This window comes from Meriones unguiculatus, chromosome 14 (genome assembly GCF_030254825.1).
Source record: "Meriones unguiculatus strain TT.TT164.6M chromosome 14, Bangor_MerUng_6.1, whole genome shotgun sequence".
NCBI classification, from domain to species: Eukaryota; Metazoa; Chordata; class Mammalia; order Rodentia; family Muridae; genus Meriones; species Meriones unguiculatus.
Window position 1 is genome coordinate 63,535,483 of NC_083361.1, and position 26,537 is coordinate 63,562,019.

Here is a 26,537-nt window from a genome sequence, read left to right on the forward strand (position 1 = left end):
CTTAAAGCAATTCCACTGAAATCAGGGACAAGGCAAGGCTGCCCACTCTCTCCATATCTCTTCAGTATTTAACTTGTAGTCCTACCTAGAGCAATAAGACAAGTAAAGGAGATGAAAGAGTTACAAACTGGAAAGGAAGAAGTCAACGCATCTCTATTCATGGATGATACTATAGCTTAAATAAGTGACTCCAAAAATTCTACCAGTGAACTCCTACAGCTGATAAACACTGTTAGCAAAGTGGCTAAATACAAAATTTACTCAAAAAAAAAAAAAAAAATCAGTAGCCCTCCCATATACAAAAGACAAATGAGCTGAGAAAGAAATTAGGGAAACAACATTCTTCATAATAGCCACACACACACACATAAAAAAAAAAAAAAAAAAAAAAAAAAAACATAAAGTATCTTGCTGTAACTCTAACCAAGCAAGTCAAAGACTTGTATGGAAAAAAACTTCAAGTCTCTAAAAAAAGAAATTGAAGAAGATATGGAAAGAGCTCCCATGTTCATGGCTCAGTAGGATTAACATAGTAAAAATGTCCACCTTACCAAAAGCAATCTACAGATTCAATGCAATTTTATCAAAATATCAACACAATTCTTTACAAACCTTGAAAGAACAATGTTCAATTTCATATGGAAAAACAAAAATCCCAGAATAATTAAAACAATCCTGTACAATAAAAGATCTTCTGGAGGTATCTCCATCCCTGATCTCAAGCTGTAATATAGAGCAACAGTAATAAAAACTGCACGGTACTGGCAGAGAAACAGACTGGTGGATCAATGGAATCAAAGACCCAGAATAAACCCACACACCTACAGTCACTTTATTTTTGACAAGGGAGCCAAATCCATACAATGGAAAAAAAAGATAGCATCTTCAACAAATGGTGCTGGTCTAACTGGATGTCTACATGTGGAAAATGCAGACAGATCCATATTTATTACACTGTACTCAACTAAAGTTCAAGTGGATCAAAGAATTCAACATAAAACCAGACACACTAAATCTATTAGAAGAAAAGATGGGGATGAGCCTTGAACACGTTGGCACAGAAGACAACTTCCTGAACAGAACAACAACAGCTCAGGCTCCAAGATCAACAATTAACAAATGGGACCTCATGAAACTGAAAAGCGTCTGTAAGGCAAAGCACACTGTCAGTAGGACAAAATGACAGCTTACAGATTGGGAAAAGATCTTCATCAACCCTTCACCTGATAGAGAGCTGATATCAAAAATGCATAAAGAACTGAAGAAATTCAACACCAACAAACCAAACAATCCAATTAAAAATGGAGTACAGAGCTAAATAGAGAATTCTCAACAGAGGAAACAGAGGAATAGCAAATGGCTAAGAAGCACTTGAAGAAATGCTCAACTTCCTTAGTCATCAAGGAAATGCAAATCAAAATGACTCCGAGATTCCATCTTACATCTATCAGAATGGCTAATATCAAAATCTCAAGTGACAACACATGCTGGTGAGGTTGTGGAGAAAGGGGAACCCTTCCTCTGTTGCTGGTGGGAGTGCAAACTTGTACAACCAGTTTGGAAATCAATCTGGTGTTTTCTCAGAAAATTGGAAATAGCTTTACCCCAAGAGCCAGCTATACCACTGCTGGGCATATACCCAAAAGATACTCTACCATACAACAAGACCTTTGCTCAACTATGTTCATAGTAGCTTTATTCAGAATAGCTAGAAATTAAAAACAACCTGGATATCCCTCAACTGAAGAATGGATATAGAAACTGTAGTACATCTACACAATGGAATACTACTCAGCTATTAAAAACAGGGAAATCATGAAATTTGTAGGCAAATGGATGGAACTAGAAAAGAGAATCCTGAGTGAGGTAACGCAGACCCAGAAAGACACACATGGTATATACTCACTTATAAGCAGATATTAGCCATATAATATAGGATAACCATACTAAAATCCACAGACCTAAAGAAGCTAAGTAACAAGGAGGACTTTAGGGAGGATGCTTAATTCTCATTCAGAAAGGCAAACAGAATAGACACCAGAAGTGGTTGAAGAGAGGGAATAGGACAGGAGCCTACCATAGATGTCCTTTGAAAGATTCTACCAGCAGGGGATGGAAGCAGATGCTGAGATTCACAGTTAAACTTTGGTCAGATCACAGGGAGTCATAGGGAAGAATTGGGAGGTAAAAGGACCTGGAGGGGACAGGAGCTCCACAAGAAGAGCAACAGAGCCAACAAATCTGAGCCCAGGGGGCCTGCAGAGACTGATGCATCAACCAAGGACCATGTATGGAGAGGACCTAACCCCCCCCATGCAGCTGATAGCTCAATCTGCATATGTGTTCCCTAGTGTGGACCAGGGGCTGTCTCTGACAATTGGTGGTTACTGGTTCTTGGATCATTCTCTGCCCCCAACCCCCAGGAGGAAAGCAGCCTTGCCAGGCCACAGAAGAAGAGGATGTAAGCAGTTCTGAAGAGACTTGATAGGCTGTGGTAAATTGATAGGAGAGGAGGAATCCCCTTTTTGAAGACTAGTGGTGAGGAAGAGGGGGAAGAAGAAGGGTGGGACAGGGAGGAAATGAGGGATGGGGCTGCCATTAGGAAGTATAAAAAAATTTTTTTTTAAAAAATGAGAAAACACAGTGAATGAAATGAGGCAAACTAACTCACGGAAAAAAACAATATAGTCATAAGAATAATGAAACCACAGAACCAGGCATATTAATGAGGATACAGGAGAATCTCTTACTTGTAAGGCATGACAGATCTGGGAAGGATGACTGCTACTTTGAGATATACATATACACACACACACACATACACACACACACACACAGATATTCAGAGAGAAGTAGGCGTGGTGGCCCTAAATCTCTCAAAAAAACCTGTAGTCTGAATGGGGACCAGGTGGACCTGGAGGGGATGTGGCAGGTTCAGCCTTCCAGAAGGAGTAAGAGACAATGATAAAGGGAAGCTTATCTCTGTCTGATCATCTGCCCTACTTCAACAAACAGAGCTCCCACTAAAGAGATGTCCTATTTCTGTGGCCCAGAGGCCCCCATCGTGCCCACTAAATGAAACACCACTTCAGAGCAGTTCCTGACTTTCTTTAGAATAGTTCCATTCAGTCATGGCCCCTTTAATCTTACTCGACTAAAGATAACTCTGCTTTGTTGGACAAAATCGCATCTGGAGTACAGCATCTTCCCAGAGAATGTGACCAGATGGTAGAGGTATTTAAGGAAATACAGTTTCCCAAATTGGGAATTTGTAACCCCCTCTGATTTCATTTATGTGATTTACCAGGCCCCTCCCCCTACTGTGGGCTTTACAGGCTGTGCAAGTGGCAAGGGAGTTATGTGACGTAGTCATAGTAACCCTGAAAGTCTCACTACACACACACACACACACACACACACACACTCAAAGCTTCACCCACCAGCGACAACTTCAATAATGACTTACATCCTCGAGTTGGCTTAAAATAACAGACACTAAAGTTGTATGAACCCCCACATGTTGTGAGTTTTGTCACTATGTCTAATTAGTATTCACACCAAAGGTAGGAACCATAAATGGGTGGCAGGCTGTTAGTAGTTGACGACTTCCTACGGATAAAGAACGAGGAATTCATACAACCCTCCTCTGTACTAGAATGTAAACGTGAAATTGAAGGTGGCCTTAAAGGTGTGCACTCTCCTGATTGTTTTCACTTTCCTTGCAGTAATAATTATTCTTGGAGAATCGTGTTGGTTTTTAAGGCAGGTAATTGGTGCTTTCCGCACAGTAATTGAATTTCCTGGAGTCAAAGACCTGCATTCTAGGATCCGGATCCCCATTATTTGACCAGGAGCTGAATTTCAATAAGGAGAAATAAGGATTCCCCCCCCCCCCCGAATGTGCTGCTTAGTCCACACCAGAGTTAGAGAGGAGAGTCCCCAGGAAACGGCTTTGGGGAAGCAAGCATGGCCAGATCCACATTCAGAGGCAGGTGTCTGAGCTAGGTCTGAAAACCGTGTCTGAAGACAAGAGGAGGACAATAAGATGGCTCAGTGGAAAGGCAGCTGACGCCAAGCCTGACAACCTGAGTTTAAGCCCAAGAGCCTGCCTGGTGGGAGGACAGAATGACTCCAGAAGTCGTCTTCTGGCTATCACACACACATTAAACATCAATAAATGATGTGAAAGACAAGAGGAGCCTGACCTGCAAATGTTGGGCCACTTTTAAAACTATTTTATTTGTTTCTTGTGTCTCTACCTCCCTTCTTCACCCTAATCCCTTCCGACACCAGGTAGGAAGGAGAGAAAAGTTAGTGGGGAGGAGCATAATTCTTTTTGGCTACTTCCTGCTGGTTAGGGTCATCAGGTTCCTTGGGGCAAGTCCAGTCTTCATTTCAGGATATCACTAACTTCTTCTCATCCAACTGCATCAAGAGCAACCAAGAGCAGCTTTCTATCGTGAGCTCCCTTTCTCTCTCTGGGCTCTGGCCTTCATTCTCTCTCCAGAGTCCTCAGAATTAAACTATCTGCAGCTGGCAAAGGGCCCCTCTCAGAAACCACACAGGCAAATAGTTTGCTACCGTGGACAATCTGAATCAGCCCCCTATGAATCAGCGTTACCTATGTGGCCCTTGCTCTAGACCACGTCATCTCAAGTCCTGTTGCTAAATGATCTGTCTGAGGTAAGGAAGAGGAAGGCATGTGTCCACTGGCTTTTGGCCCCTACTGGTCCACTCACTCCCACACCTAAGGCCATAAATGCCTCTCAGCTTTATATGTGAGAATTCATTAGGATGGCCAGTTTTTTAATCATGCCATAGTGGCTGGTGAGTACACATGGTATGTGTGGTGTGTGTGTGGTGTGGTGTGGTGTGTGTGTGTGTGTGTGTGTGTGTGTGTGTGTGTGTGTGGTTACAGCTGGCAAGAAGCAAAAGAACTTCACTTCAAGAAGTTTGTCAAAGTCTGTGTGGCTTATGGCCATGTACGCCACTGTGTAAAGAGAGGCAAGGCCAAGAGAAACTCAGGTGGCAAAAAGAATCTGCAGAAGTGACCAACAACTATGGGGGTAGGAGACTCACCCCTGAATGCGCAGTCATTTCTTAGGGGTTATAGTAGTGATAAGACTGACCATTTCTGACCCAGGGATGCAGTTCTTTTCATCTTTTCCAGCATCTTTTTCAGGCATTTTACTGTGATGGTTTTTGTGCATCTGAAACCATTCCTGCCACTGGACTCACCTTCTGTATGTCTGACCTGTTAATAGACACAGTACTGTTCCAGGCCCAGGCCCTTGGCTCCCATTCTGAACCTTTTCATGAATCAGGATCCCTGGACACTTTCTGTGTTTCTAGACTCTTCTGGGATGATCTCTTTCCTGCTTCTCTGTGAACCACCTGCTGCTCCCTTCAGACCTAGCCTTGTTCCAGGCTCTGGCCATCTTGCCTTCTGTCTCCTCTGTTGCTGTGATCTAAGTCACTCTTCTATTTAGCATTTTTCTTTTTGGCCTGGTTTCCTGGGGGGTGGGGGGGGCAGGGAATCCTATATGCAGTGTAGATTAGATCTGAGAACTTGATGAAAATACATTATTGATATCAGAAGCAAGATCATGGAAGTTGTTGGTAGTCTATTCTTCTTGCTGGAGGAGTCCTTTGACAAAATTAGGAAGCAGAAGTTCTTTAAAACAAGGCAGGCTGGACCTTTGGTCACCTCCCCCTGAGGGGGGAGCAGCCTTGCCAGGCCACAGAGGAGGACAATGCAGCCAGTCCTGATGAAACCTGGTAAGCTAGGGTCAGATGGAAGGAGAGGAAGACCTCCCCTATCAGCAGACTTGGAGAGGGACATGGGAAGAGATGAGGGAGGGAAGGTGGGATTGGGGGTGAATGGGTGAGGGAGATATAGCTGGGATACAAAGTGAATAAACTGTAATTAATATAAAAAAATAAAAAATTAATTAAAAAAAAACAAGGCAGCCTTTTCTTTTTTAAAAAGTAGATACATAATGACCAATCAATGAAGTCCCATGATTCTAAACATCTATTGCTGCCTCAATTTACTGAATTTTGTCCAGTTTCTTCACATTTCTTTTCCTGTGTGAGACACTCCAATTTCCTCCACTCATGGGGCATTGCGATCCATATCACATACATTCAGTATACATTTGTAGGTCTCCTATACACTGTATTCAGTGTTCCCCAATGTTTGCTAGGGTTTCCTCTACACTGGTACTGATAATACAGATGCTTCTCAACTCTGAATAGGGTTTTGCTCCAATAGAAATGCAGTAGAAAATGCTATGGAAGTCTGGTAAGATGACTCAGTTCAATACCCAAATCCACATAAAGGCAAAAGGAAAGAGCCAGCACCATAGAGCTGTCATCTGACCTCCATGCATATGCTGTGGCATTTATATGCCTGTATCCACATACACATTATACAGAGAGAGAGAGAGAGAGAGAGAGAGAACACATTTAATGCACCTCACTTTAGCTTGCACCTCACTACAGCTTACAGTCAATGCCTAACATAACAAGAATGTAATCATACCACCAGCCAGGAAAAGGTTAAACTTCATTTTTTAAAAAATGGTTACTGCTGAATATGTATCATTTTTCACTATCATAAACTAAAAAGGAGCTGTAAGTCAAACTAGCATAAGTCAGGAAATGTCTATATAGGATTTCCAGTGTCACTGAGGACCACACGGGTACTCAAATTTAAACATGCTTATCAAAAAATTCAAATCTAGCATCCATCTGTGGGAGAACAGGCAATGTTTGTCTTTCTGGGTCTTGGTTATCTTACTCAAAAATGACTGTTTCTAGGTCCGTGCATTTACTCGCAAGTTTCCTAATTTTACTTCCCTTGACAGCTGAATAATATTCTATTGCATAAATGTACAACATTTTCACTATCCATTCATCTGTTAACAGGCATCAAGGCTGTCTCCACTTCCCGGCTATTGTGAATAGAGCAGCAATGAATGTGGATGAGCAGTATCTCTGTAGGGTACGGAGTTCTTTGGACATATCCCAAGAATGGTATAGCTAGATCAGAGATCTATTTCTGGGTGGGGGTGGGGAACTTCCACACCACTTTCCATGGGAGCCACATCATTTAGCACCCCCGCCAAGAAGCATCCTTGGCAGTAAATAGAAATGAACACAAAAGCGTACAATTGATTGAGGCGCAGGAAAGAGGAGAGTGCAGAGTGTTGAGATCCAAATGAGACGTCTATACCACACCCCTTCTCTGAAAGGGTCACCACAGAGAAGGGGGTGGGAAGATTGTAAGGGCCAGAAGCAGCGGACATCTGCAGTCAAACAGTATTAGGCGGACAAAACAGGGCCGTGGACACTGGATCCCACAGTGGCTGTGACTGCATGAACAAAACCTGCACGGAATCAAGCCAGCCAAATTCCAGCATGGTCAGGGGAGAAACTCATGACGCCCCTATGGGCAGTTGATGGCTTCTGGGGGAAGGAAAGTAAGTTTCCTTTGGGGATGCAGGCCCTAGGAAGTTATGGAAGCTTCAGTAGGTGTCCCTGTGCCCATGCACACATAGGCAGCTCTCAGCAGACTCCGTGATTCTTTAAAAAACGATCGCGTCATTGAGTGTAAAATGTGCCAGGAGAGGAATGAGAAGGGAGGGAATGGGGATAGATTTGACCAAAAGACCTTATACGTATACGGTTCAAGTATAAAAACTCTCATACAAGGAGAAATGCTTTTGAGAGTCACACAATTGGCCTAGAAGTGTTTTCCTCCTGCCCTTCCGCCAACTTTGGTTCCTCTCATCAAAGCGCACCCTCAAGCCCTGGGTCCTGGCCCCGCCCCACTTTCACCAGTGTTACAACTACAGCCTCAGAATCTGCAACTCACAGCTAGTCCAGCAAGTGCCCTCAGGCTGTGTTCTCTTTCCGGCCCTCCTGGCCCACACAGCGTGCCTCTTTGTTGTTGCTGATGTTGCTGTTTTGTTTTTTAATCTCCATTCTGAATGCTAAAAGAAGTCTGTCACCCAAGCTAGCATCAGGAATGTCTTCTAGGAAATACAAGAGAACTGGAAACTCCCAAGTCCCCTCACCCATCTTTCTAGACACAGTGTGGCTTCTTCAATACCCTGGTTCTTCCTCTATACTTCAAGATACTTTCCTATGTGTTAGGGACTGTGGAGAATTACTTATACTGGATAGATAAAACTTAAGTCCCAAGAAATGCAGATTCAAGGGCTGACAAAGGAAGATTAAGAAATATTCATTAGTCATCTGATGAGAACGAAACTCAAAAGGCTCTCTCTTCCCCTCTCTCACCCCACCTTCCCCCAAAACACACTACTTCCCTAGGACTTTCCTCTTGCACTCACCATGTTGTTGGTATCTCAGTGAAGATGTTCATTCAAAGCTGAGCTAAATTTTCCTCCGTGACCTTTTTCCTGTAAACTAATCCTGAGCCCATCTCCCTTCCACAAAACACAAATCACCTGTGCCGCTCTCTTGCTCCCTCTACTGGTGAGCAATAAGCAAAATAGACCCTTGAAAGGGTGGCAGTGCCACACAGCCAATGTTTCAGCTGCACTTTCTAGCATCCAGGCAAGATCCTCTGCCTGTGCTTTGGTTTGTATGCGGTCCAGGGTAGGCATTGTTCTCACCCTAAAGAGTCAAAACTTCCAGCCTTTCTGTTTTAACTTTTTCTCTGGGTAAAATATAAATCAAATGGGATCAAATAACCAGCCCAATACCTCAAAGCATTTTTCTAGATGATACAAGTGCACCCAAGGGACTCCCGGGCTTCCCAGAGGAGCGTCTTCTGCATTAGGATTGTTTCTTTATATGAATCAGCTGTGCTGTGGGTGGGGGTTAGGGGGAAGATGACCATTCCTGTGACCTCAGCTAAACCAGTAGCTCTCTGGTTTTTAAGACAGCCTCCTCCCCTGTGTGGAGGAGTTCAGGCTTTGAGGGGAGGCCTTCTTGCTTAAACACATTATCCTCATGAATTTCCAGGCATACCCAAAGGTTTTTGTTCTAAGAAATTGACCAATGACAGGAAGCATTGAAGAGCTGGCGAAACACACCTGGGTTCAAACTCAGCTGTCTACTAGAATGGTGCAGGGCGTGTTCCGCAAGAGTGTTAACAAATGGTTACTGACCTACGATTCCTCCAGAAACACAGAGAGTTCCTTATTTCAGACCTGAACATACAGCAAGTCTGAAGGAAGTCCGGGATCCTTTAGAAAATATCTTCTGGAAACATCTACACATCCACCTACATCCTAAAAAAACAGTGGTGGGAAATAAGCATGACCCCAAAGCTGTTTGTTAGAGCCTGGGTGACACGGCTAACCAACCTTGGCATGGAAGCTGCCTTGCATGTTCCGGGTAGCTACTGCCCTCTAGTGTTGGTATAGGACTAAAGCAGCAGGCATCCTTAGACTTAAGTTTTTAATTAGCCCCGTGCCTCAGCAGCCTTGGCAGGTAACGTGGGAAACACCGCCAGAAAGGTTACCTCAGTGGAGTTGACTCATTGGGCCTCTAAATCTTCCACCATATCATTCACGCTGTGCTTCCGTACTTGGTGAAATACTGAAGGTCTTCAATACCGCTTAGCAAAGAGCCAGCCTCCTCAAGCCCCATCCCCAAGAGCCTAGTGCCAACACCAGGGCTCCAGAGCCAGGTCCCAGTTCTCCCCACCACCTAGTAACTAAAGCCTTAAAGCTCATGTGAACAAGATTGGCTCAGAGTAAAAGCACTGCTCTTCCACGGGAACCGGGTTCAACACCCATCATCCACATCCTCTGACTCGTATTCCAGGGGATCTGATGGCCCCTTCTGGCCTCCATAGGCACCAAGGATGTGATGCCCAGACATACACGCAAGCAAAATATCCATACACACGAAATAAAAATGCAAAATGCAAGTAGTGCCGAGCGGTGGTGGTGCACACCTTTAATCCCAGCACTCCGGAGGCAGAGGCAGCCTGGTCTACAGAGTGAGTTTCAGGATAGCCAGGGATACACAGAGAATCCCTGTCTTGAAAAACCAAAAACGGGTGGGGGACACGAGTAACTAAGACAAAACTTTAAATAATTTTTTTTAAAGCCCACCAAAACAGAGACTTCCGACACCCAGCCAGCACGGCAGTTGCACTGTGTTGGGTCAAAACCAACCGAGGAATTGAAAACCTTTTAGTGCCCAACGTTCAACCAGTGTCTCTCCATCATTTACCCACTATGTCTATTTGCTATGTAACAAACAGGTCGTAAGGGATAAGAACAGGACAGTCTGTTTATGTGACGACCTTGTGTCATCTCTACACTTAAAGTGGCTTCTAATTTAGAAAACAGTGGCTAGACAGCCCAGAAACACTGGTGGCTGACAGGGAGCCTCCACTCAGTGGGTTGTTACACTGTCTATAAGTTTATAAGCCATGTGGTGAGAGCGTTGATCTTGTCCCCAATCCTTTTGTTGTTGTTGTTTTGTTTTGTTTTCAGTGACAGGGTTTCTCTGTTTAGCCTTAACTGTCCTGGACTCAATTTGTAAACCAGGCTGGCCTCAAACTCACAAAGATCTGCCTGCCTCTGCCTTCCCAAGTGCTAGGATTGCAGGCGTGCTTTTTCATTGCTTTTATATGCAATGCAATTTTGATCGCATTGATCAATCAATCCCCTTTAAGTCTTCCCAGGGCCCTTATCCCCCTCCCAACTTCACGTCATTGTCTTTCTCTATGTTGAATTAGCCTTGAATTACTCATGTGGGTATAGATGAAAGGCCATCTCCTGGACCAGGGCAACCCCCACGGGGCCACAGACCTGGAGGCGGGGGGGGGGGGTGACTTTCCCTTCCTCAGCATCCATCCACTGAATTTGTTGTAACAGTGGGGATTTTTATTAAAAATAGATTTTTTTTCCATACTAAGGATTCAGGCCAGGCCTTTGTGAATGCCAGAGGCAAGAGCTCTACCTCAATTTGTACTGCATCCCTTGGCCCCAATTGCTAGGAACTGTTTGATCTTCAGTGAGCTACTTCATCTATGCTTCAAGTTCCTTCGTTTCTACAAGGAAGAAAACATTACATCATTACTTTATTAAGGGAAATAAAGGAGATAGTCTATATGGGTCCTTGTCGCTGGTGCAGCAAATGCTCAATAAATGCCAGCTAAATGTGTGGATTGCAAAGTCTTCGATATTAAAAATCTACTCACTTAATCACCAAATGGGATTTTTCTACTAGATTTATGTGTCAAACCACAGCAACAACAAAAAAGGTATTGCTCGTTGGAATATTTCCAATTCCCAGAGATAGCAAAGTGGAAAGGGAGAACAACTGGAGCCTAAAAACTATGGTGAAAAACCCAGCTTGGTCCGGCTGCATGCACAGTACTGGCTAATTGCTCACTCACTGCAGTTGCTACATGAGGCATTAGGTATGGACTGATATGAACAGCCCAAGGTGGACATATGGTCAAACTGATCCAGGGAGTTGCCAAGTCATGGTGAACTGAAAGGCCCCTTTGTACATTGCTTGCAGACTTCGTCGTGGCTCTGGATAGGACTGGTCATTGGGACTGAATGGCCCCTTTGCACATTGCTTGCAGACTCACTTGGCTATGGATAGGACTGGTCATTGGGACACAAGACTGAAATAAAGCTGACCTTTCATCATTTTGTCATAAAGGTGTGTTGCAGAAAGATAGCAGGCTTCCCCAGAAACATCGTCTCTCTTCAGCGTGGGTGGGCACGTGTCATTGTCATTGGCAGTGTTACAAATGCCTTCCTGGGGTGGATCATAAGAGAGCAGCAAAGGAGATTGATGGAGGCTGGAAATAGAGAGGAACATGGACTGCCTGTGAAGATAAAGCACAAAGATGGACCAACAAGGGAGAAGAAATGGAAGCAACCGGGGGCAGGGGAAGAGTGGGCCTGGCAAGGGCGATGTGAGATGGAAACCCATGGGAACAAAGTACAAGGACACAAATGTATAAAGATCCCATAAAGAAGTGCATTACTTTGTGCTCTGACCTTCAAAGGTAATTTTAAAAAAAAATCTCCCTCAAATGTTTTCATTACCTACAAACTCTTCTTGTACTTCACTAGACATTATACTGAGACTCCCAAGCACCTGAAGGTACTGTCTTTGTTAATGCTGTATTAGGTGCCACTGTGACAGAAGTCTCTTGCTGTAGCAGACACCTTCCAACCAGTTCATATCTAAAAAGCTGGAGGCAGCATCCACCTATTGAAAGGCCTGGGATAGGCACACGTGCAGCAATTGCTGGGAAAGCCACTTTGCAGACATTCCGAGGCGACCGGAAAGAGTTAAAAAAAAAATTGTATGGGCCTCTTTGTGTGTGTCTAGTATGTGTCTGTGTGTATGTCATATGTACCTGCATTGCACTTCCCAGAATATAATTGAAAAATGCTGCTAGCTTCCTTTGAACCCTCTATTAATGCCCCTGGGTAAGTGTGCACATAGTCAGAATTACCTATCCAGCATGCTTTCTCTGGCTCACTCGTCACAGCCGAACAACATACTCCCAAAATTCTTCAAAAACCATGAGCTATCATAACATCATAACTCCCCTGTTCAAAGTGAAAAGCACAGGATGTTTTTGAGGTGAGCCTCCCTAAAACCATTAGTACAACAGCAGTATACACATGGCATTCATTCTAGGGAAAGCTTTCTCACTTTCAGTATTCTAGAGATGACTAGAATTTGGTCTGCAATGCTAAAAAAAAAAAAAGAGAGAGAGAGACTCATCAACTGCATAACAGTTTGTTTTCTATTCATTTTAAACAATTCCTTTGCAATATAATGTTCCTGGAAAGCCATTTTTATTTATTTAATTTTAAGCCAACAAGTCCAAGTTGTACGTATTTATTGCACGCAGCATACTTTGGTATATAGATGCTGCATGTTTGCACAATTTCAGAATTGCCTGACACGCATTTCTCAGAACATACCTCCTTCCCTGGCTAGCACATGCATATGTATGTGTTTGCCACGTGGCTGACTCAAGCTACTTCACTCTACACGCTAATCCCTTTCTCCTTCCGATGTAATAAAACGCTTTTCTGTAGGCTTTTTGTGCGGACTCTGCTGAAGTCATTACAAGCGCTGATGTGAAGAGATCTGAATGACGGGTGTGTACATCATAAGCGAAGGTCAGGGCTGTCATTTCTAAATACCTCGTCCTCGTGTTTTCCAGAGTGACAGTAGCTTTGATCCAGACAGCCTCCCTATCTATCTAAGGGAAATCAACAAGCATGCTGACCACATTCGCTTCAGGAGAGACATCTCAACATGTCTTTATGACCTCTAAAATTTTAAAGTATGTTAAGCCCGTGGTCCCAAAAGGCAGCTAAATGCATATTTAAGGTGAAGTTCTGTTCACTCTCTCTTCATGAACGAAGCCTTGAAGAGGGTATGGGGATGGGCACACTAAATAAATCCCCTGCCCAACCCATAACTTACAATAACTAACAACTTTTATTCTTCCACTTAACGTCTGTGGACAGCTCTAGTCTCATTCATTCCATTATTAATCTTTGGGGAAGCCTCCCTGCCATACAAAAGCCTTGCATATAAATTCTTAACCATGCCTCTGCAAATTAAACAAAATGTGCTTCAAGCTTGTTTGAATTCAAAGGCACTTTGTAATTGATTGGCAAACAGCTCTGGGGCTATGTCCAAAGATGACAGAGTTACCCACAGTAGCACAGCATTTTAACTTGGGAAAATCCTCATAGGATCAGGTATCTGGCACTGCACAAGAGCAGGGGAGGCTGTGTTCTGCAAACTGTGTCCCATGAGGTCTGCATGGAGGAAGGTGCCCTACTCTGCCTTATCTCTAAAGGAAAAAAAAAAAAAAAAAAGAAAAAAACTTCCCATCTTTGTCAAGAGCGTCACCAAGCAAGGTCAGATGATGGTCAGCCAGCCACATTCTACCTCACACTGTCAAGATCAGTAGGTAGGGAAAAGCTTTTAGGATCAAACTCTCATTATAGAGCCCTGGAGATTACAATATGCCAAAGGCATCTTTGTCAGCAAAAGTTCTATAAACACAACCACCTCAAGCCAAGTGGAAATAGTCAAGGCAGGCATCAGCGATTCCAGCTGAAATCTATTCCTCCTGAGTCTAGAGGAGAGGCATAATTTGACCACCAGACACAGTCTAAAATCCAAGGCCTTGAGAAAAACTACAGTCTTTAGGGATGAAAATGTCACCACCGACACCACTGAGGCACTGGTGTCTGCCACTGGTCATTACCTTTGGAATGTTGAGAAATGTTCTTGCTTCTCATGGGCTCACACGAGATTCTGGCTGGACTGATGCTGGAACAAAGAACTCTGCCACTTCAGCCCGATCCTAACAAATCAAAGTAGCTAGGTTGTCGGTGCTTCTCCAGATATGATCTGGGGACTAATATCTCCCACCTCATGCTAATTTTGTTTAAAATGCTTCTTCTCAGAGCCTACCCCACACATGCTAAGTCAGAACCTCTGGGGCTGGGGCCAAGCTGTACATTCAGGTACACGTTGATGTCTGTGAGGGTGCTCATGCAAGGACAGTTCTTCAGGCACTGTTCACCTTTCCTTTGATGTGAGCCTCTTATTGGCTTGGAACTTCCCAAATGGACTAGGCTAGCAGACCATCCATACTAGGGATCCCCCTACATCCATCTCCACAGCATCGAGATTTTTAGCAAGCCACCATGTCCAGCTTAGCTGGGTCCTAGGGATCGAGCCGAGGGCCTCACGTTTGCCCCAGGTATTGTCCCAGCCCCCATTCCAGGTGAGTCTGATGAACAAGAAAAATTTAAGAAGAACGATTCATTCACATGTTTTCTTTTAACACCAAGAACTCCACTTTGAAGGAATGATGGTCATGCAACCACTAAATATATTCCCCAGCATGCCCTACGGCAAAGGAGTGCGATGATATTTATGTGGACATAACTGAGAGGGGACTCCAGGAAAGCAGGTTTGAAAGAGCCTGGTTCCACTGGGAGGGTTAGTCCATAAAAAGGGGCCTCATCATTCTAGGCCTTGTTACAGAGTCCTAGCACCACGGGTGGCTTGGCTGCATCAAAGTCCGCGTACGAAAAGCTAAGAAAGTTAGAAGGCTTCAGTCACCTTAGGAATGCAGAAGAGACATGAGGGCTCTAAAATTATCTCTAACCTTGGTTCTTAGAGATTCACTTATGGTGTTTTGTTTTGTTTTGTTTTGTTTTGTTTTGTTTTGTTTTGTTTTGTTTTGTCGCTAGCCAATAGCCAGGGAACCCAGAGAATGGAGTTAATTGTTACATGATCTCAGGCTCATGTGCTACAAATTTCAGAAACAGGACACCTCTTTCACTAATTCGTTTTAATAAAACAAAAGATCAAAAACCAGCATCAGGAGAAAACACAATGTAGTTGAGCCTGTTGGAAGTAACGGCTCCCATATGGGCCACCATAAAACACACCATGAACTGTGAACAGTCTTGCTCAGTGAGGGTATGCCTCTTTTCTTTAGCCCTCTAGAGAGGCCATTCTCATTTGTCTCTCGGGGCCAAAACAAGAAGTGAAAAGAAATGTATGGCTAAGATGTTGTACATTATGCCCCAGTGACCTGCCACAGAGACTATTTTTAAAGCCACGTTTATCCCACCAGGAGTGACAGCAGTTATGAAATAGCCAGGCACCGTGGCCAGATAATCCTTCATGAGGGAGGCTGCAGACCATGGCTGCATCCTTCACATAGTCCAGGTGATGGATAGACTCGAAATTGCCCTTGGTTGGTTAGGTAGTTGGTTTAAGGATCCGTAAATGTAATATAGAAGCCAGAGCTTAGAAACCAAGTACAGTTCACCTACAAATGACTGCAGGCACCCCTACACTCAAAAATTAATCAGACTTAATTTTACAAGATCCATCTGGCTAAAAAATGTGAATTCTAACTGTCTTGTACATTTCGTGAGTGGTAGCTGCTCACTGAGGCAAATTATCCCACTAGAAAATACTGTTATGAGGGATACATAACCACAGATTTACACAATTCTCTCATGATCCTAGCCAATGCATTACATGTCACAAGAAAATAGGAAAGGAAATTACAGCTATATTACAGAAAGTTTCTCATTATCAGTGGAGTATTGTTAGTTAACACCTATAAACACTGAAAGAAGCATGAATACATTCTGTATATTTATATATATTTATATTTGGGGGAATCGGGTGTCACTTCAGAGCTGCTGCATCGTCCTTCCCTGTATAGAAAGTGATGGTGGTATAATTAAAGAGGAGGAGGCCAGAGAAGCAGGGTCAACACGTTAGCCAGATTTAAAGATGGGAAGGTCTCAAAAAATTCACTCTTCCCCCTTGCTGACTTATACTCCAGAGGATTACAAAAAGATGGCTTCAACTGGCACGAGAGCCAAGCAATTCCACAAAACAGAGAAAACATTCAACATAGCCGTTAGTCTGGTTTAGATTTGGGGAGATTTCTAATAAGCGATGTTTAACATTTTATCGCTCTTGTGTGTGCTGCAGATAAAAGTGAGCAGACTAGTTCTTATGGATGATGTTCCCCCAGCCCAGGCACGCACAGCTCAGATGACTGGAACCCCTAGCTCCCTGTCTCTACCACTGCTAGAGAGTAAAGATGAACACAAGTTGCTCCTCAGCATGGAGTCAAGACTTCCGGTGATAGCTGACACCTGCTGGAGCAGTTTGTCCTAACTTCCTCTCCCCTTTTGCTTGCACACCCACATTCCAACCTGGATCTCAGGAAGAGTTTCCTTAGAGCACTGAGGAAATGGATATATTTCACGCCACCATTTCCTAACTTGTGTGCTAATGGCCTGTTTCAAAAGCCCTGAGCCAGGAAACAGAACATAAGTTTCTCATAGAAACTGAACATAATAAGTATGTGTTGTGTTTTCCTTTGAAATCAAACAGGAAGAATTTGCACATTGAAGAAAGGTGGTTATATTTTCCCACCCTTAATCAATTATCTGCATTGTTTTATTTTCTAAGAAAAGAGTGCCAGCAGCCACTAAAAAATAAAAAATAAAAATAATAAACTTTTTTCCTGTTTCTTTGGGTAAACAACATCAAACGGCCTATGGATTTGAGCTTCACACCCAATCAGCACAGCAGAGAAAAGTAACTGTCCTGCCAAGTTGAAGAAAAGTTTCCTGGTGAAGGAAACTGCATGTGGCTTGCTAAGAACATTCTCCTGGCAGCAAGCAAGATGGCTGAATTGAAATTGTGCTTACACATCAAGCAATTGCACCAAGTTTGAATGGCGAGTCCTCCCCAAGTATGGCTAAAACTCTGGCAATATCAGCAGCTACCATTTGTGGAAATAAAACCTCAAAATTGTTATATACAAACTTAGTTTACAGAATACCCATGCTCAAGTTTCTCTGACTAGAGCAAAACCATAGTAAGTGCCATTCTAAATGTATCATCTCTTTATCTTGCAAAGTTGAGGATGCAGGGGAAGAAAGGTCAACCTATATAGATTTTGCTTGAATATTTGGTTTTCCTGTATCAGAGTACCTTCAATACAACTGTGCCAATTTTCAAATGGAAAATACGATAGGTGATACTTTCAAATGCAAATATATATTCTGCTCTTCGAGCCCAGTATTCATATGATGACCCAAACTCCCAACTGAGGCAATCGGCTAGGTCACTGGGCTCCCAGGAGCTACGTGGTGGAGGAGCTTAAGTGTTTCTTGTCCTCAACTTCAGTCTGAAACGCAAATAATTCCTTGCCCCTCATTTAGAGAAACAGATACTGACTGCTCACTCTTGCTGGAGGGTCCTCCCCCTGCCTTTGATGGAGAGGCCTGAAGCTAAGCACTCAGCTCTGGGATCCTAAGGGTGGCTCAGGGCACCCCTAGTCCATCACCTGAGTTACAAATGTATTGACAACTGAAGTGGGTCCTACACTAGGAATCACAAAGTCCATTTCTCCTCCTGCGCTGTCCATGGTGTGTCCTGTGGACAGTGAGAGGCAGGAGGCGAGGCTGTGCTGGAGTGTCCTGGAGAAGATCTTTCCGTCTTTCTTTCCCCTGTGGGCTGTTCACATCAGGACCTGCTCTCGGGTCTCTGGCAGTCGAAGGGCAATCAGGCCACCCCCAACCAGAGAAGCAGCAGCCAGAAGGATGGGGACAACTTTGGTTATCCCAACAAAAGAAGCAAAGATAGTATTTCCCAGAATGGCGCCAAATTTGCATAACCCATTGAGGATGCCAAAGGCTGTGGCCCTGCAAAAGAAGAGGACAGGAAAGGATTCTGAAATTCTGGGCCTCCATACATGAGCGGCACTAGGTTCTTACTTTGTTGTGAGAGGAGGAGGTGTGGGAGGGAATTTTTTTACCTAAATATAAAAACAATGTTTTCAGTCAGGCGCGGTGGCGAACGCCGATAACCCCAGGGGTTGGGGAGGCAGAGGCAGGTGGATCTCTGTAAGTTGGAGGCCAGCCTGGTCTACAAAGCGAGTCCAGGAAAACCAAGGCTATGCAGAGAGAAGTCCTGTCTTGAGGAAAAAATGCTTCCATTTTTGCCAACTTGGAAATACTGACTAATATAAAGACGCAGGAATATGTAGACTAAATGGCCACTATTAACATTTAGGAGTATTGCCTTCAGGCTTCTTTTTTTTAATCTTCCTAAGCAAATCTCTTATTAAAATAGTTACAAGTAGTACTTGTTTACAGAAAAATATATTTTGAAAAATGAAGCTGCATGCAAAATAAAGTATGAGTGCACCCCTTCACAACACTCTCTTGTTGCAAAGACGGGAGCTGGCCCTGCGCAGTAGAGCCCCAAGTGTAAGACTACATTTCCCAGAGTCCCATGCCGCTGGCTGTGTTTAGGCCAATGAGACATAAGTGCAAGCGGTGGCAACTGAGAAACTTTTCTGAAAGAGGATATGAGTGGGCTTTTGCTCTCTCTTCTTTTATTTTTTCTCCCTTTTGTTTTACTTCCTGCAAAAGAGATTATCTGTGGTGGAGTGCAGGCAAGGGAGAGGCAATACCTAATCTCCACGCTTGTTTGGTCTTTCTGTCATCCACGGCAGAACCAAGTCCCAGTGATTATCCCTAGATCACAGTTAAGTGATAACCATCATGAACCACACAACTGTCCCGACCCTGGCTGTATACAGCAGCATTTCTCAACTTAGAGGAATTAAATGACCCTTTCACAGGGAGGGCCTGAGACCATGGGAAAACACAGATATTTACATTACGATTCATAACAGTGGCAAAATTACAGCTATGAAGTAGCAAGAAGTAGCCTGCCTCTGCCTCCCTAGTGCTGTTTTTAGCATTTTTTATAAAGCTAAACCCGTACATGTTCTAAGGTGGTTATTTTTCTTGATCTCCTATTGTTTCTAAGTGTCTCTTTATTTCACTCTCCTCAATCTCCTACTTGTAAAACCACACCCCATTCAACAATAACCATTGTCCTGTCCTTTACCATTTTATAAAACTTAACATTCTTTGACTCTGAAAAGAGGCTTCAAATATGATATGAGATCACATCCCATCGCCATTCAAAGCCCAGAGGCAGTCGCTGACTTTGGAAATATCGTTAAAATACTTTCCAGAATTTCATTTACCCGTCTTCCACACCGTGCCCATTCCTTATGAGCATTTTTCTTCTGTACCTACAGCTCGAGATCCCCTTGATGAAGAGAAACTCCTAATGGCGAACGGTCTGGACCCTCAGCTTTTAAACAGAGTAGACCTTGGCATTCCTGGACATTCTGCCTCACCTCCATCCACCTTCTCTTCCTTCTTGTCCAGCCCCATCCCATGTTGCTCCCAATCTTTACCTTTTCTCCTTAGTCCCCATTGGCCAGCCTGGCCTCAGCTGCCATGAGGGTTGCATGACACAAGGCTTTACTCAGTGTTCACTCTGACCTCTCTTCTGAGACAGTTTACTCTTGTCCTTTGTTTCTTGTCACTCAATCCTATTAAACTCTAGCCTACCCTCTGTCACCATCTTGGAGAGGAAGTCAGTTGCCCAGAGGTGTCTGAAACATGGTCTCCAAGAAGACCAGGACCAGTCGCAAGATTCAGTGGGAGGTAGGCTTCTGGGCAAAGAAACTTAAGTAAGTCCTAGAGGGAAATCCAGGGAAGGACTGACCTCTGGTTGGTGGGATATAGCTCCACTGTGATTACATCCAGGGCATTCCAGGCTGCAATGCTGGTCCCACAGAACAGGCACTGCCACCCAATCATCGCAGACTCGCTGTTGCCAAAAAACAGGAAGAAGCAGCAGACAGCGGAGATGAGCATGGAGCCACCTGTGGAGACAAGACAAAAGTCTTGAAAGAAACATGAAGAATGTGTCCTGGCGTCTGTTCCCTACAGAATTTGCTCGTCTCCTACTCTTAAAGGCTCAGCTGACATAGCAGGTTATTGAGTTATTAGGTACATGTTCCACTTGGGAAGAGCACAAATGAAAAGAATAAACTCATACAGATTTAAATACAAGTATATGCAACGGAAAAGTAAATATTGACATAGATACATGGAAAGAGAGGAGATACATTTATATACAACTCAAAATTTAAGATTAAAATTTACTGCTTTCATATACAGCTCAAGTTTTAAGGTATTAAAATTTAACCTTTTTTGAAGAAATGTAAAAAAAGAATCAGGAATCTGAGCTCATCCAGCTTACACTCCAATGTGAGCATATCGGTAGGTGGGCTACAAAGAGAAAATTCGAGAAGGGCTGTTCTGCTTCTTTGCTTATGACCTGTTCTGGTGTGAATTTTAAATGACCCCCCAAAAGCACATTTGTTGAACAAAGGGTTGTCCACAAGATACCAACCAGATACCATTCAGATACCAACAAGCTACCATTCAGAGGTTAAGCTTCTTGTGAGGCTCTGGCCTCATGAATGAATGAATTATTTATGGATTCATAGCTTAATAGAGTCTTTCTGAAGAGATTTTAATAAATGTAAGCTCTCTCTCCCAGGTGCGCAGCTTTGCACTATCATGTTTTTTCTGCCATGATGCTCTGCTTGACACAAACCCTAAAGCAATGGAGTCAAAGAACCATGGACCAAAATCTCTGAAGTCAGTTATCAAAATAAATACTGCTTTCTTCTAAGCGCCAAGTCTAGGGTGTTATGAGGACTGGGCACCCCACTTGCCAGCAACAGAAATAGGACTAGTACATTCCATCTCCACCCCAGAGATCTCTCTGCCCTCATGGGCCCCACTGCAACTGTACGAAAAGTTGACCTACAGGAACCATTGTCACCATTATGGGAAGAGACAGGAGTGGGACTGCTCAGTGACTCCCATCCCATTTTAGAAGCTCCGTTTTTGGCAATGGCTAAGTCCCTCCAGGACCACTACTCTCTCCGGGTTATCACTTCAGGCCCCACTGGGCTCTGTGAGTGCTATTTTCTCTCCCTGGTTCCTGCCGTTGTGGAATGGAAGCTGCCTCCCATTTTTGCCAGTATCTGAGAGACTTGCCTCCCTCAACTGCCCCCCCTACCCCTGGCCACACAAAGAAAGCTGTCCATCAGCAATGTCTTTGCACTAGGCCACCCGAGGTGAACTCTCTGACTAGGAATCTCACTGACTGAGATGGTGATAAGAGACCCCATTTTTAAAAGGGCTGTCACAAACCCTGTCCCAAACCCAGGAAGTCTACCCAGGAGAACTTGGGAAGCCTTGGGTTAGTCTGGTTGAGACAGACCATGGTGTAGGCCTGAAAAGGTATGGAATCAGGTGGAGGTGGGGCAGAAAGAAAGAAAGAAAGAAAGAAAGAAAGAAAGAAAGAAAGAAAGAAAAAGAGGGTGTCCCAATTAGTCAGTGAGGGACCAGCATCAGAGCAATAAGAACCGGGCACCCCACTTGCCAGGGATCCAAATGCTTTTCTGGCTCTGACAGGAAACACCTTCCTGACAGGATGTCACCCAGGAATCACAACAGGACTCAGGGCTCTAAAAACAGTGGGGAGTGCAAGCCTGGTGAAGGAGCTAGGGAATGCTAGCCATCCACCAGGACATTGTCCCCTCTGGGAAGGGGCAGGGCTGCAGGCAGGCACTCTAGGTTTTCTCTCTCACAGCCAAGAGACAAGCATGGGAGAAGGAGGCTGGCAACAATGGGCCACAGGAGTCCTGAGAATAATTCCCTCTAAACACATGCTCTCCTCAGCAAGACCAATGTGAGGCTTAGTTGGTATATTCTGTTGAATAAAACACCATTGTCAAATCAAGAGATGGTCAAGTAAAGCTTCCTTGACTCTGTGTTAATGATCCCATTGCGCTTTCATGTGCCTAATCCTGATTCCTCTTCAGATTAAGAGGTCTGAGTTCAAGTTTAAGCCTGGCCACTTTTCTATCATTGGGACTCTGAAGAGGTTATTTACCCTGCCTGTAGTGTCTCACTTTCCCATCTGTAAAATGTTAATAACAATAGTATGTACCCGGTGGGGTTATGGGGAGGATTCAAATGCATTAATGTTTATGAAATGCTTGGAACACAGCCTCTTGGATAATAAGCATCCCAGTGTTCATTAAATGAGATCTCTAGTTCCTGTCTGTCTTTCTCAATCTATCATTTGCTCTTTCAACATGAGTATGTTGATGGTCTCAATTATTGTTATATTCCCATTGCTTCCTCCACAGTCTGGTGCAGGGTAAGGACTGTATAAATAAATGCTTATTAAAAGAATAAACGAGTGAGTAACAGCCTCATTAAGAAACTTTCTATTCTGTCCTTAACAAGAAATGACTTCTATCAGACAAGAGCCCTTAGGAGTGATCAGGAAAAAGCTGCAGCAGCCAGGCTGCTCTGAGGGTCAGAGCAGAAATGCTGCTTTAAAACAGCTCATCGTGATGTGGTTGGTGGAAGGGAAGCTTTACAGAGCATCTATGCTTGTTATGAACTGATACTGCTGTAGCTGGTCCGTGGTTCCAGGCCTTTCCTTAAAGATGAGGGGTGCCGTCACGGTCTGAATAGTGATTCATATTCTCTCTCTCTCTCTCTTTCTCTCTCTCTCTCTCTCTCTCTCTCTCTCTTTCTCTCTCTCCCTCCCTACTTCTCTTCCACCTCCCTCTCTGTGTATGTGTGTGTGCTCCTCAATAACTTCTGAGCTCACAAGGATACTTTCCCTAACAGAAATGGCTCAGTCTGGGATACCCAGGGAATGACTTCCCATCTTTCCGATGAGATGAAAAAAGCCAAAAATCACAGACACATCTTGTGTTCACCATTCTGAATATTCATCTCATATTTATAATAATAATAATGTCCAGTACAATCCAAATGGCAAGAAAGGTTTCTTCTCATGAAGGCTTGATCTATTTCTCTTCTCCAACAAAATGACATTGTGATTGATTTTGTTTCCCTTTGTGTTCTGGCACCTGACAGTTTAGCATTAATTTTCCCAATCAACAACATCCTGAGGGCAGATCCTTAATGGCTTCTTTATTAATGTGCCTCCTACTTTCCGAGCACTGGCCTTGGCTGGCATTTAGCACACACTCTCCCTGGCCCTCAGTGTGCACGCTTCCCATTGACCCTTCACAACGTTGTGTTTCAGTATCCCACAGTGCATGTCCTGGTGGGAGGAAGTAAGGCAGACGTGAATACAGCTGCCGCTCTGAGAGCCCACAACACACTGCGTATTATAAGATACTTGGGCCATCTTATGTTTAGCTCTCACAAAATCCTCCCAGCTATTATTCCTCATATTATTAGGAAACCAAAACCCAGAGAAAAACATATATTCAAAATCAAATGGTCATATGTGCAAGAATTTCAATGCGAGTCTGTCAAACAAAGCCTAGACTACTTTTATGCAATTTAAAATAGTTTATATTCTCTTCTTATTCATCTATTTATTTTACAATTTCATACGCCCATAATAGAATTTGGTCATAGCCTCACCCCTGGTTACAACTCTTATCCCGTCTCACTTCCACCATTAAACAACAGAAAGTTGCTGCTAAATAAAAATATATATATAATTTATCTTAAATCATCAAACTATCATTAAAGAACATTGAGTATATTTTCATCATTGTTACAGGAGTGCTAACAGAACACCCTGGAAGTGATGAAGAACCCCTTTCCCCGGCACCCTCAAAGCCTTTCTGTGAAACCCTAGGACTCTGTGAATGTGCCTGCTTGGTTTTACAGAAGCAGATCCAGCCTTTGGATGACCCGTGCAACATTTCTTTAAGAGAAAAGAGCAAGCCGTCATGGCCAGGAGACACGAATGTTCCTTCCTGAGCAACTTACCAATCATTTTGAGTCTTCCGATTCTGTCCATGAGCAGGGCAGAAATTATGTTCCCAGGCAAGACAGACAGGCTGCCGAGGAAGCTGACAAGGTAAATCAGAAAGTCATTGTCCTCCTCAAAGTCCATGTGGCAGCCCTCCTTCTGCTCCAGAAAGGTGGAGTTGATGAACCGACAGCCAATGAACTTGTTTTTGTAGAGGTCTGAGGAGAGAAAGAAGCCTTGGTTCATGTGAGGGGATCGGAGCTGGGGAAAGAATGGCAAATACTCAGACGCCTTCTTAATGCACAAGCTGTGACCTCAAAGTCACAGTGATGTCTGGCCAAAACTGTACTAACCTTCTCAAGTTCCTATAATAAAGTGAAATGAAACTAGCACCAGTTGGAGGCCTTTCTACATGTGTATGGGTCTTTGGTATGTGCATGTGTGTATGTGTGTTCATAGGTGTGGGCATATTTGCATGTGCACATGCATTTTTAAAAGATTTATTTATTTATTGTTTATCCAGTGTTCTGCCTACATGTGTGCCTGCACACCAGAAGAGGGCACCAAATCTCATCATAGATGGTTATGAAACATCATGTGGTTGCTGGGAATGGAACTCAGGACCTTTGGAAGAGCAGCCAGTGCTCTTAACCTCTGAGCCATCTCTCCAGACCAGTGCACATGCATATTCAGACCTGAAGTTGTTGGATATCTTTCTCAGTCATCTCTCCACTTTATTTATTGAGGTAAGGCTCTTCACTGAAACTGGAGCTCACTCATTCCAGCTAGTCTAGCTAGCCAGCTTGTCTCTGCCCCTCTAGTGCTGGGATTGCAGGCATCTGCCACACCAGCTCTGTCTTTACCTGGGTTCTGAGGATCTGAACTCCAGTCCTCACACCTGTGTGGTAATCACATTATCCAGAACCACCTTCCCAGCCTTTAGGAGTCCTGTCTGTTGCCATCATGTGACACAGGGACCACGCAGTGACTGGGACACTCCTCTGAAGTGATCCATCTTAGAGAGCAGAATTTAAGAATGGGGGTTCGGGACTGGCTACTGCAAAAGGATGAAGACCTGAGTTCGATTCCCAGAACCCATATAAAAACTGAACATGATGGCACACATTTCTAAGGCCAGTTCTGGAAAGGTGGAAAGGAATGGATTGCTGAAGCTTGTTGGCCAACCAGTCTAGCTTAATTGATGAGTTTCAGCTTCTGGTGAGTGATCCTGCCTCAAAACACAAGATGGAGAGCAACTGAAGAACACCGAAGGCTGATTTTTGGCACTCACACACAGACGCATAGGAATTAGGACCACCCTGAGCTGTCTACTGCAGAGCCCAGGCAGTAGCTTATCTGAAACCCTAAACTTTCTCAAAAGAAAAGCATTTGCTGTAAAAACAATTCACATGTCTTCTGATACCATCAAAGACCAACTCTTCTAGTAGATAGAATGCTAAACAGAGAAATCTGGGTTGGGATGGCTGACCCTACCATGAGATCTATCTACCTGAGCACCCACCTACAAAACCAAAGACGTTAGGAGACAAGATAGCTCAGAAGATAATGTGTCTGCCACGCAAATAAGGATCTGAGTTCGGATCCGTAGCCCCAGTGTAAAAACACCAAGTATAGTAGGATGTTCCTATAATCCTAGATTTAGGGAAGCCGCCAAAGAAGAATCTTTAGGATTCTAGACTGCCGACCAGGAAGTCTAGCTGAATCAGTGAGCTCCAAGGTCAGTGAGAGACCCTGTCTCAAAAAGTAAGGTGAAGTGATGGAAAAAGACATTCAGTATCAACCCCTGCTTCCATATGTGCACAGGTACAAACTGTTGGAGGCATACACCTGACTATGGCCTTTGCTCCTCCCAGTAATGACATTTCCCAGCTACAAGTATTAGCAAAAAAAAAATAAAACAAAACAAAAACCTGTGTTGATTATGCAAATGAGAGGCATTATTTGAACTTAAAAGAATGAAAATGTATGGCAAGTGTTTAATAACAAATGGAACTTCTGAAATTCACTTTTTTGTTTGTTTCTTTGTTTTGTTTTTGCAACAGGGTTTCCCTGTGTAGCCCTGGACATCCTGGGCTTGCTTTGTAGACCAGGCTGGTCTCAAACTCACAGAGATCAGCCTGCCTCTGCCTCCCCCAAGTGCTGGGATTAGAGGCACACCAGAAATTCATTATTATTAGTTTTTTAATGTAAAGCTAGGAAGAAATTCAGGAAGGCATTCCAAGAACAGGTGATTAGAGACTGGGGAACTTTAGAGACCAGACAGTAAA

At 43.8% G+C, this 26,537-nt stretch overlaps 1 protein-coding gene across 14 annotated transcripts in view; it reads right to left on the reverse strand.

Moving 5' to 3' along the window:
- Positions 1-15,341: 15,341 nt before the first annotated feature.
- The window catches only part of Sv2b (synaptic vesicle glycoprotein 2B), a 169,298-nt gene continuing 158,102 nt past the window's right edge, over positions 15,342-26,537 (reverse strand). For all 14 annotated transcript variants that reach the window (XM_060367367.1, XM_060367365.1, XM_060367359.1 and 11 more), the window contains 3 exons: positions 24,267-24,467; positions 20,140-20,299; positions 15,342-18,251 (listed from right to left, as the gene is read on the reverse strand). In XM_060367367.1, the coding sequence (XP_060223350.1) occupies positions 18,068-18,251; positions 20,140-20,299; positions 24,267-24,467 (545 nt within the window). In that variant the 3' untranslated portion in view covers positions 15,342-18,067. The remainder of the gene's footprint in view (positions 18,252-20,139; positions 20,300-24,266; positions 24,468-26,537) is intronic.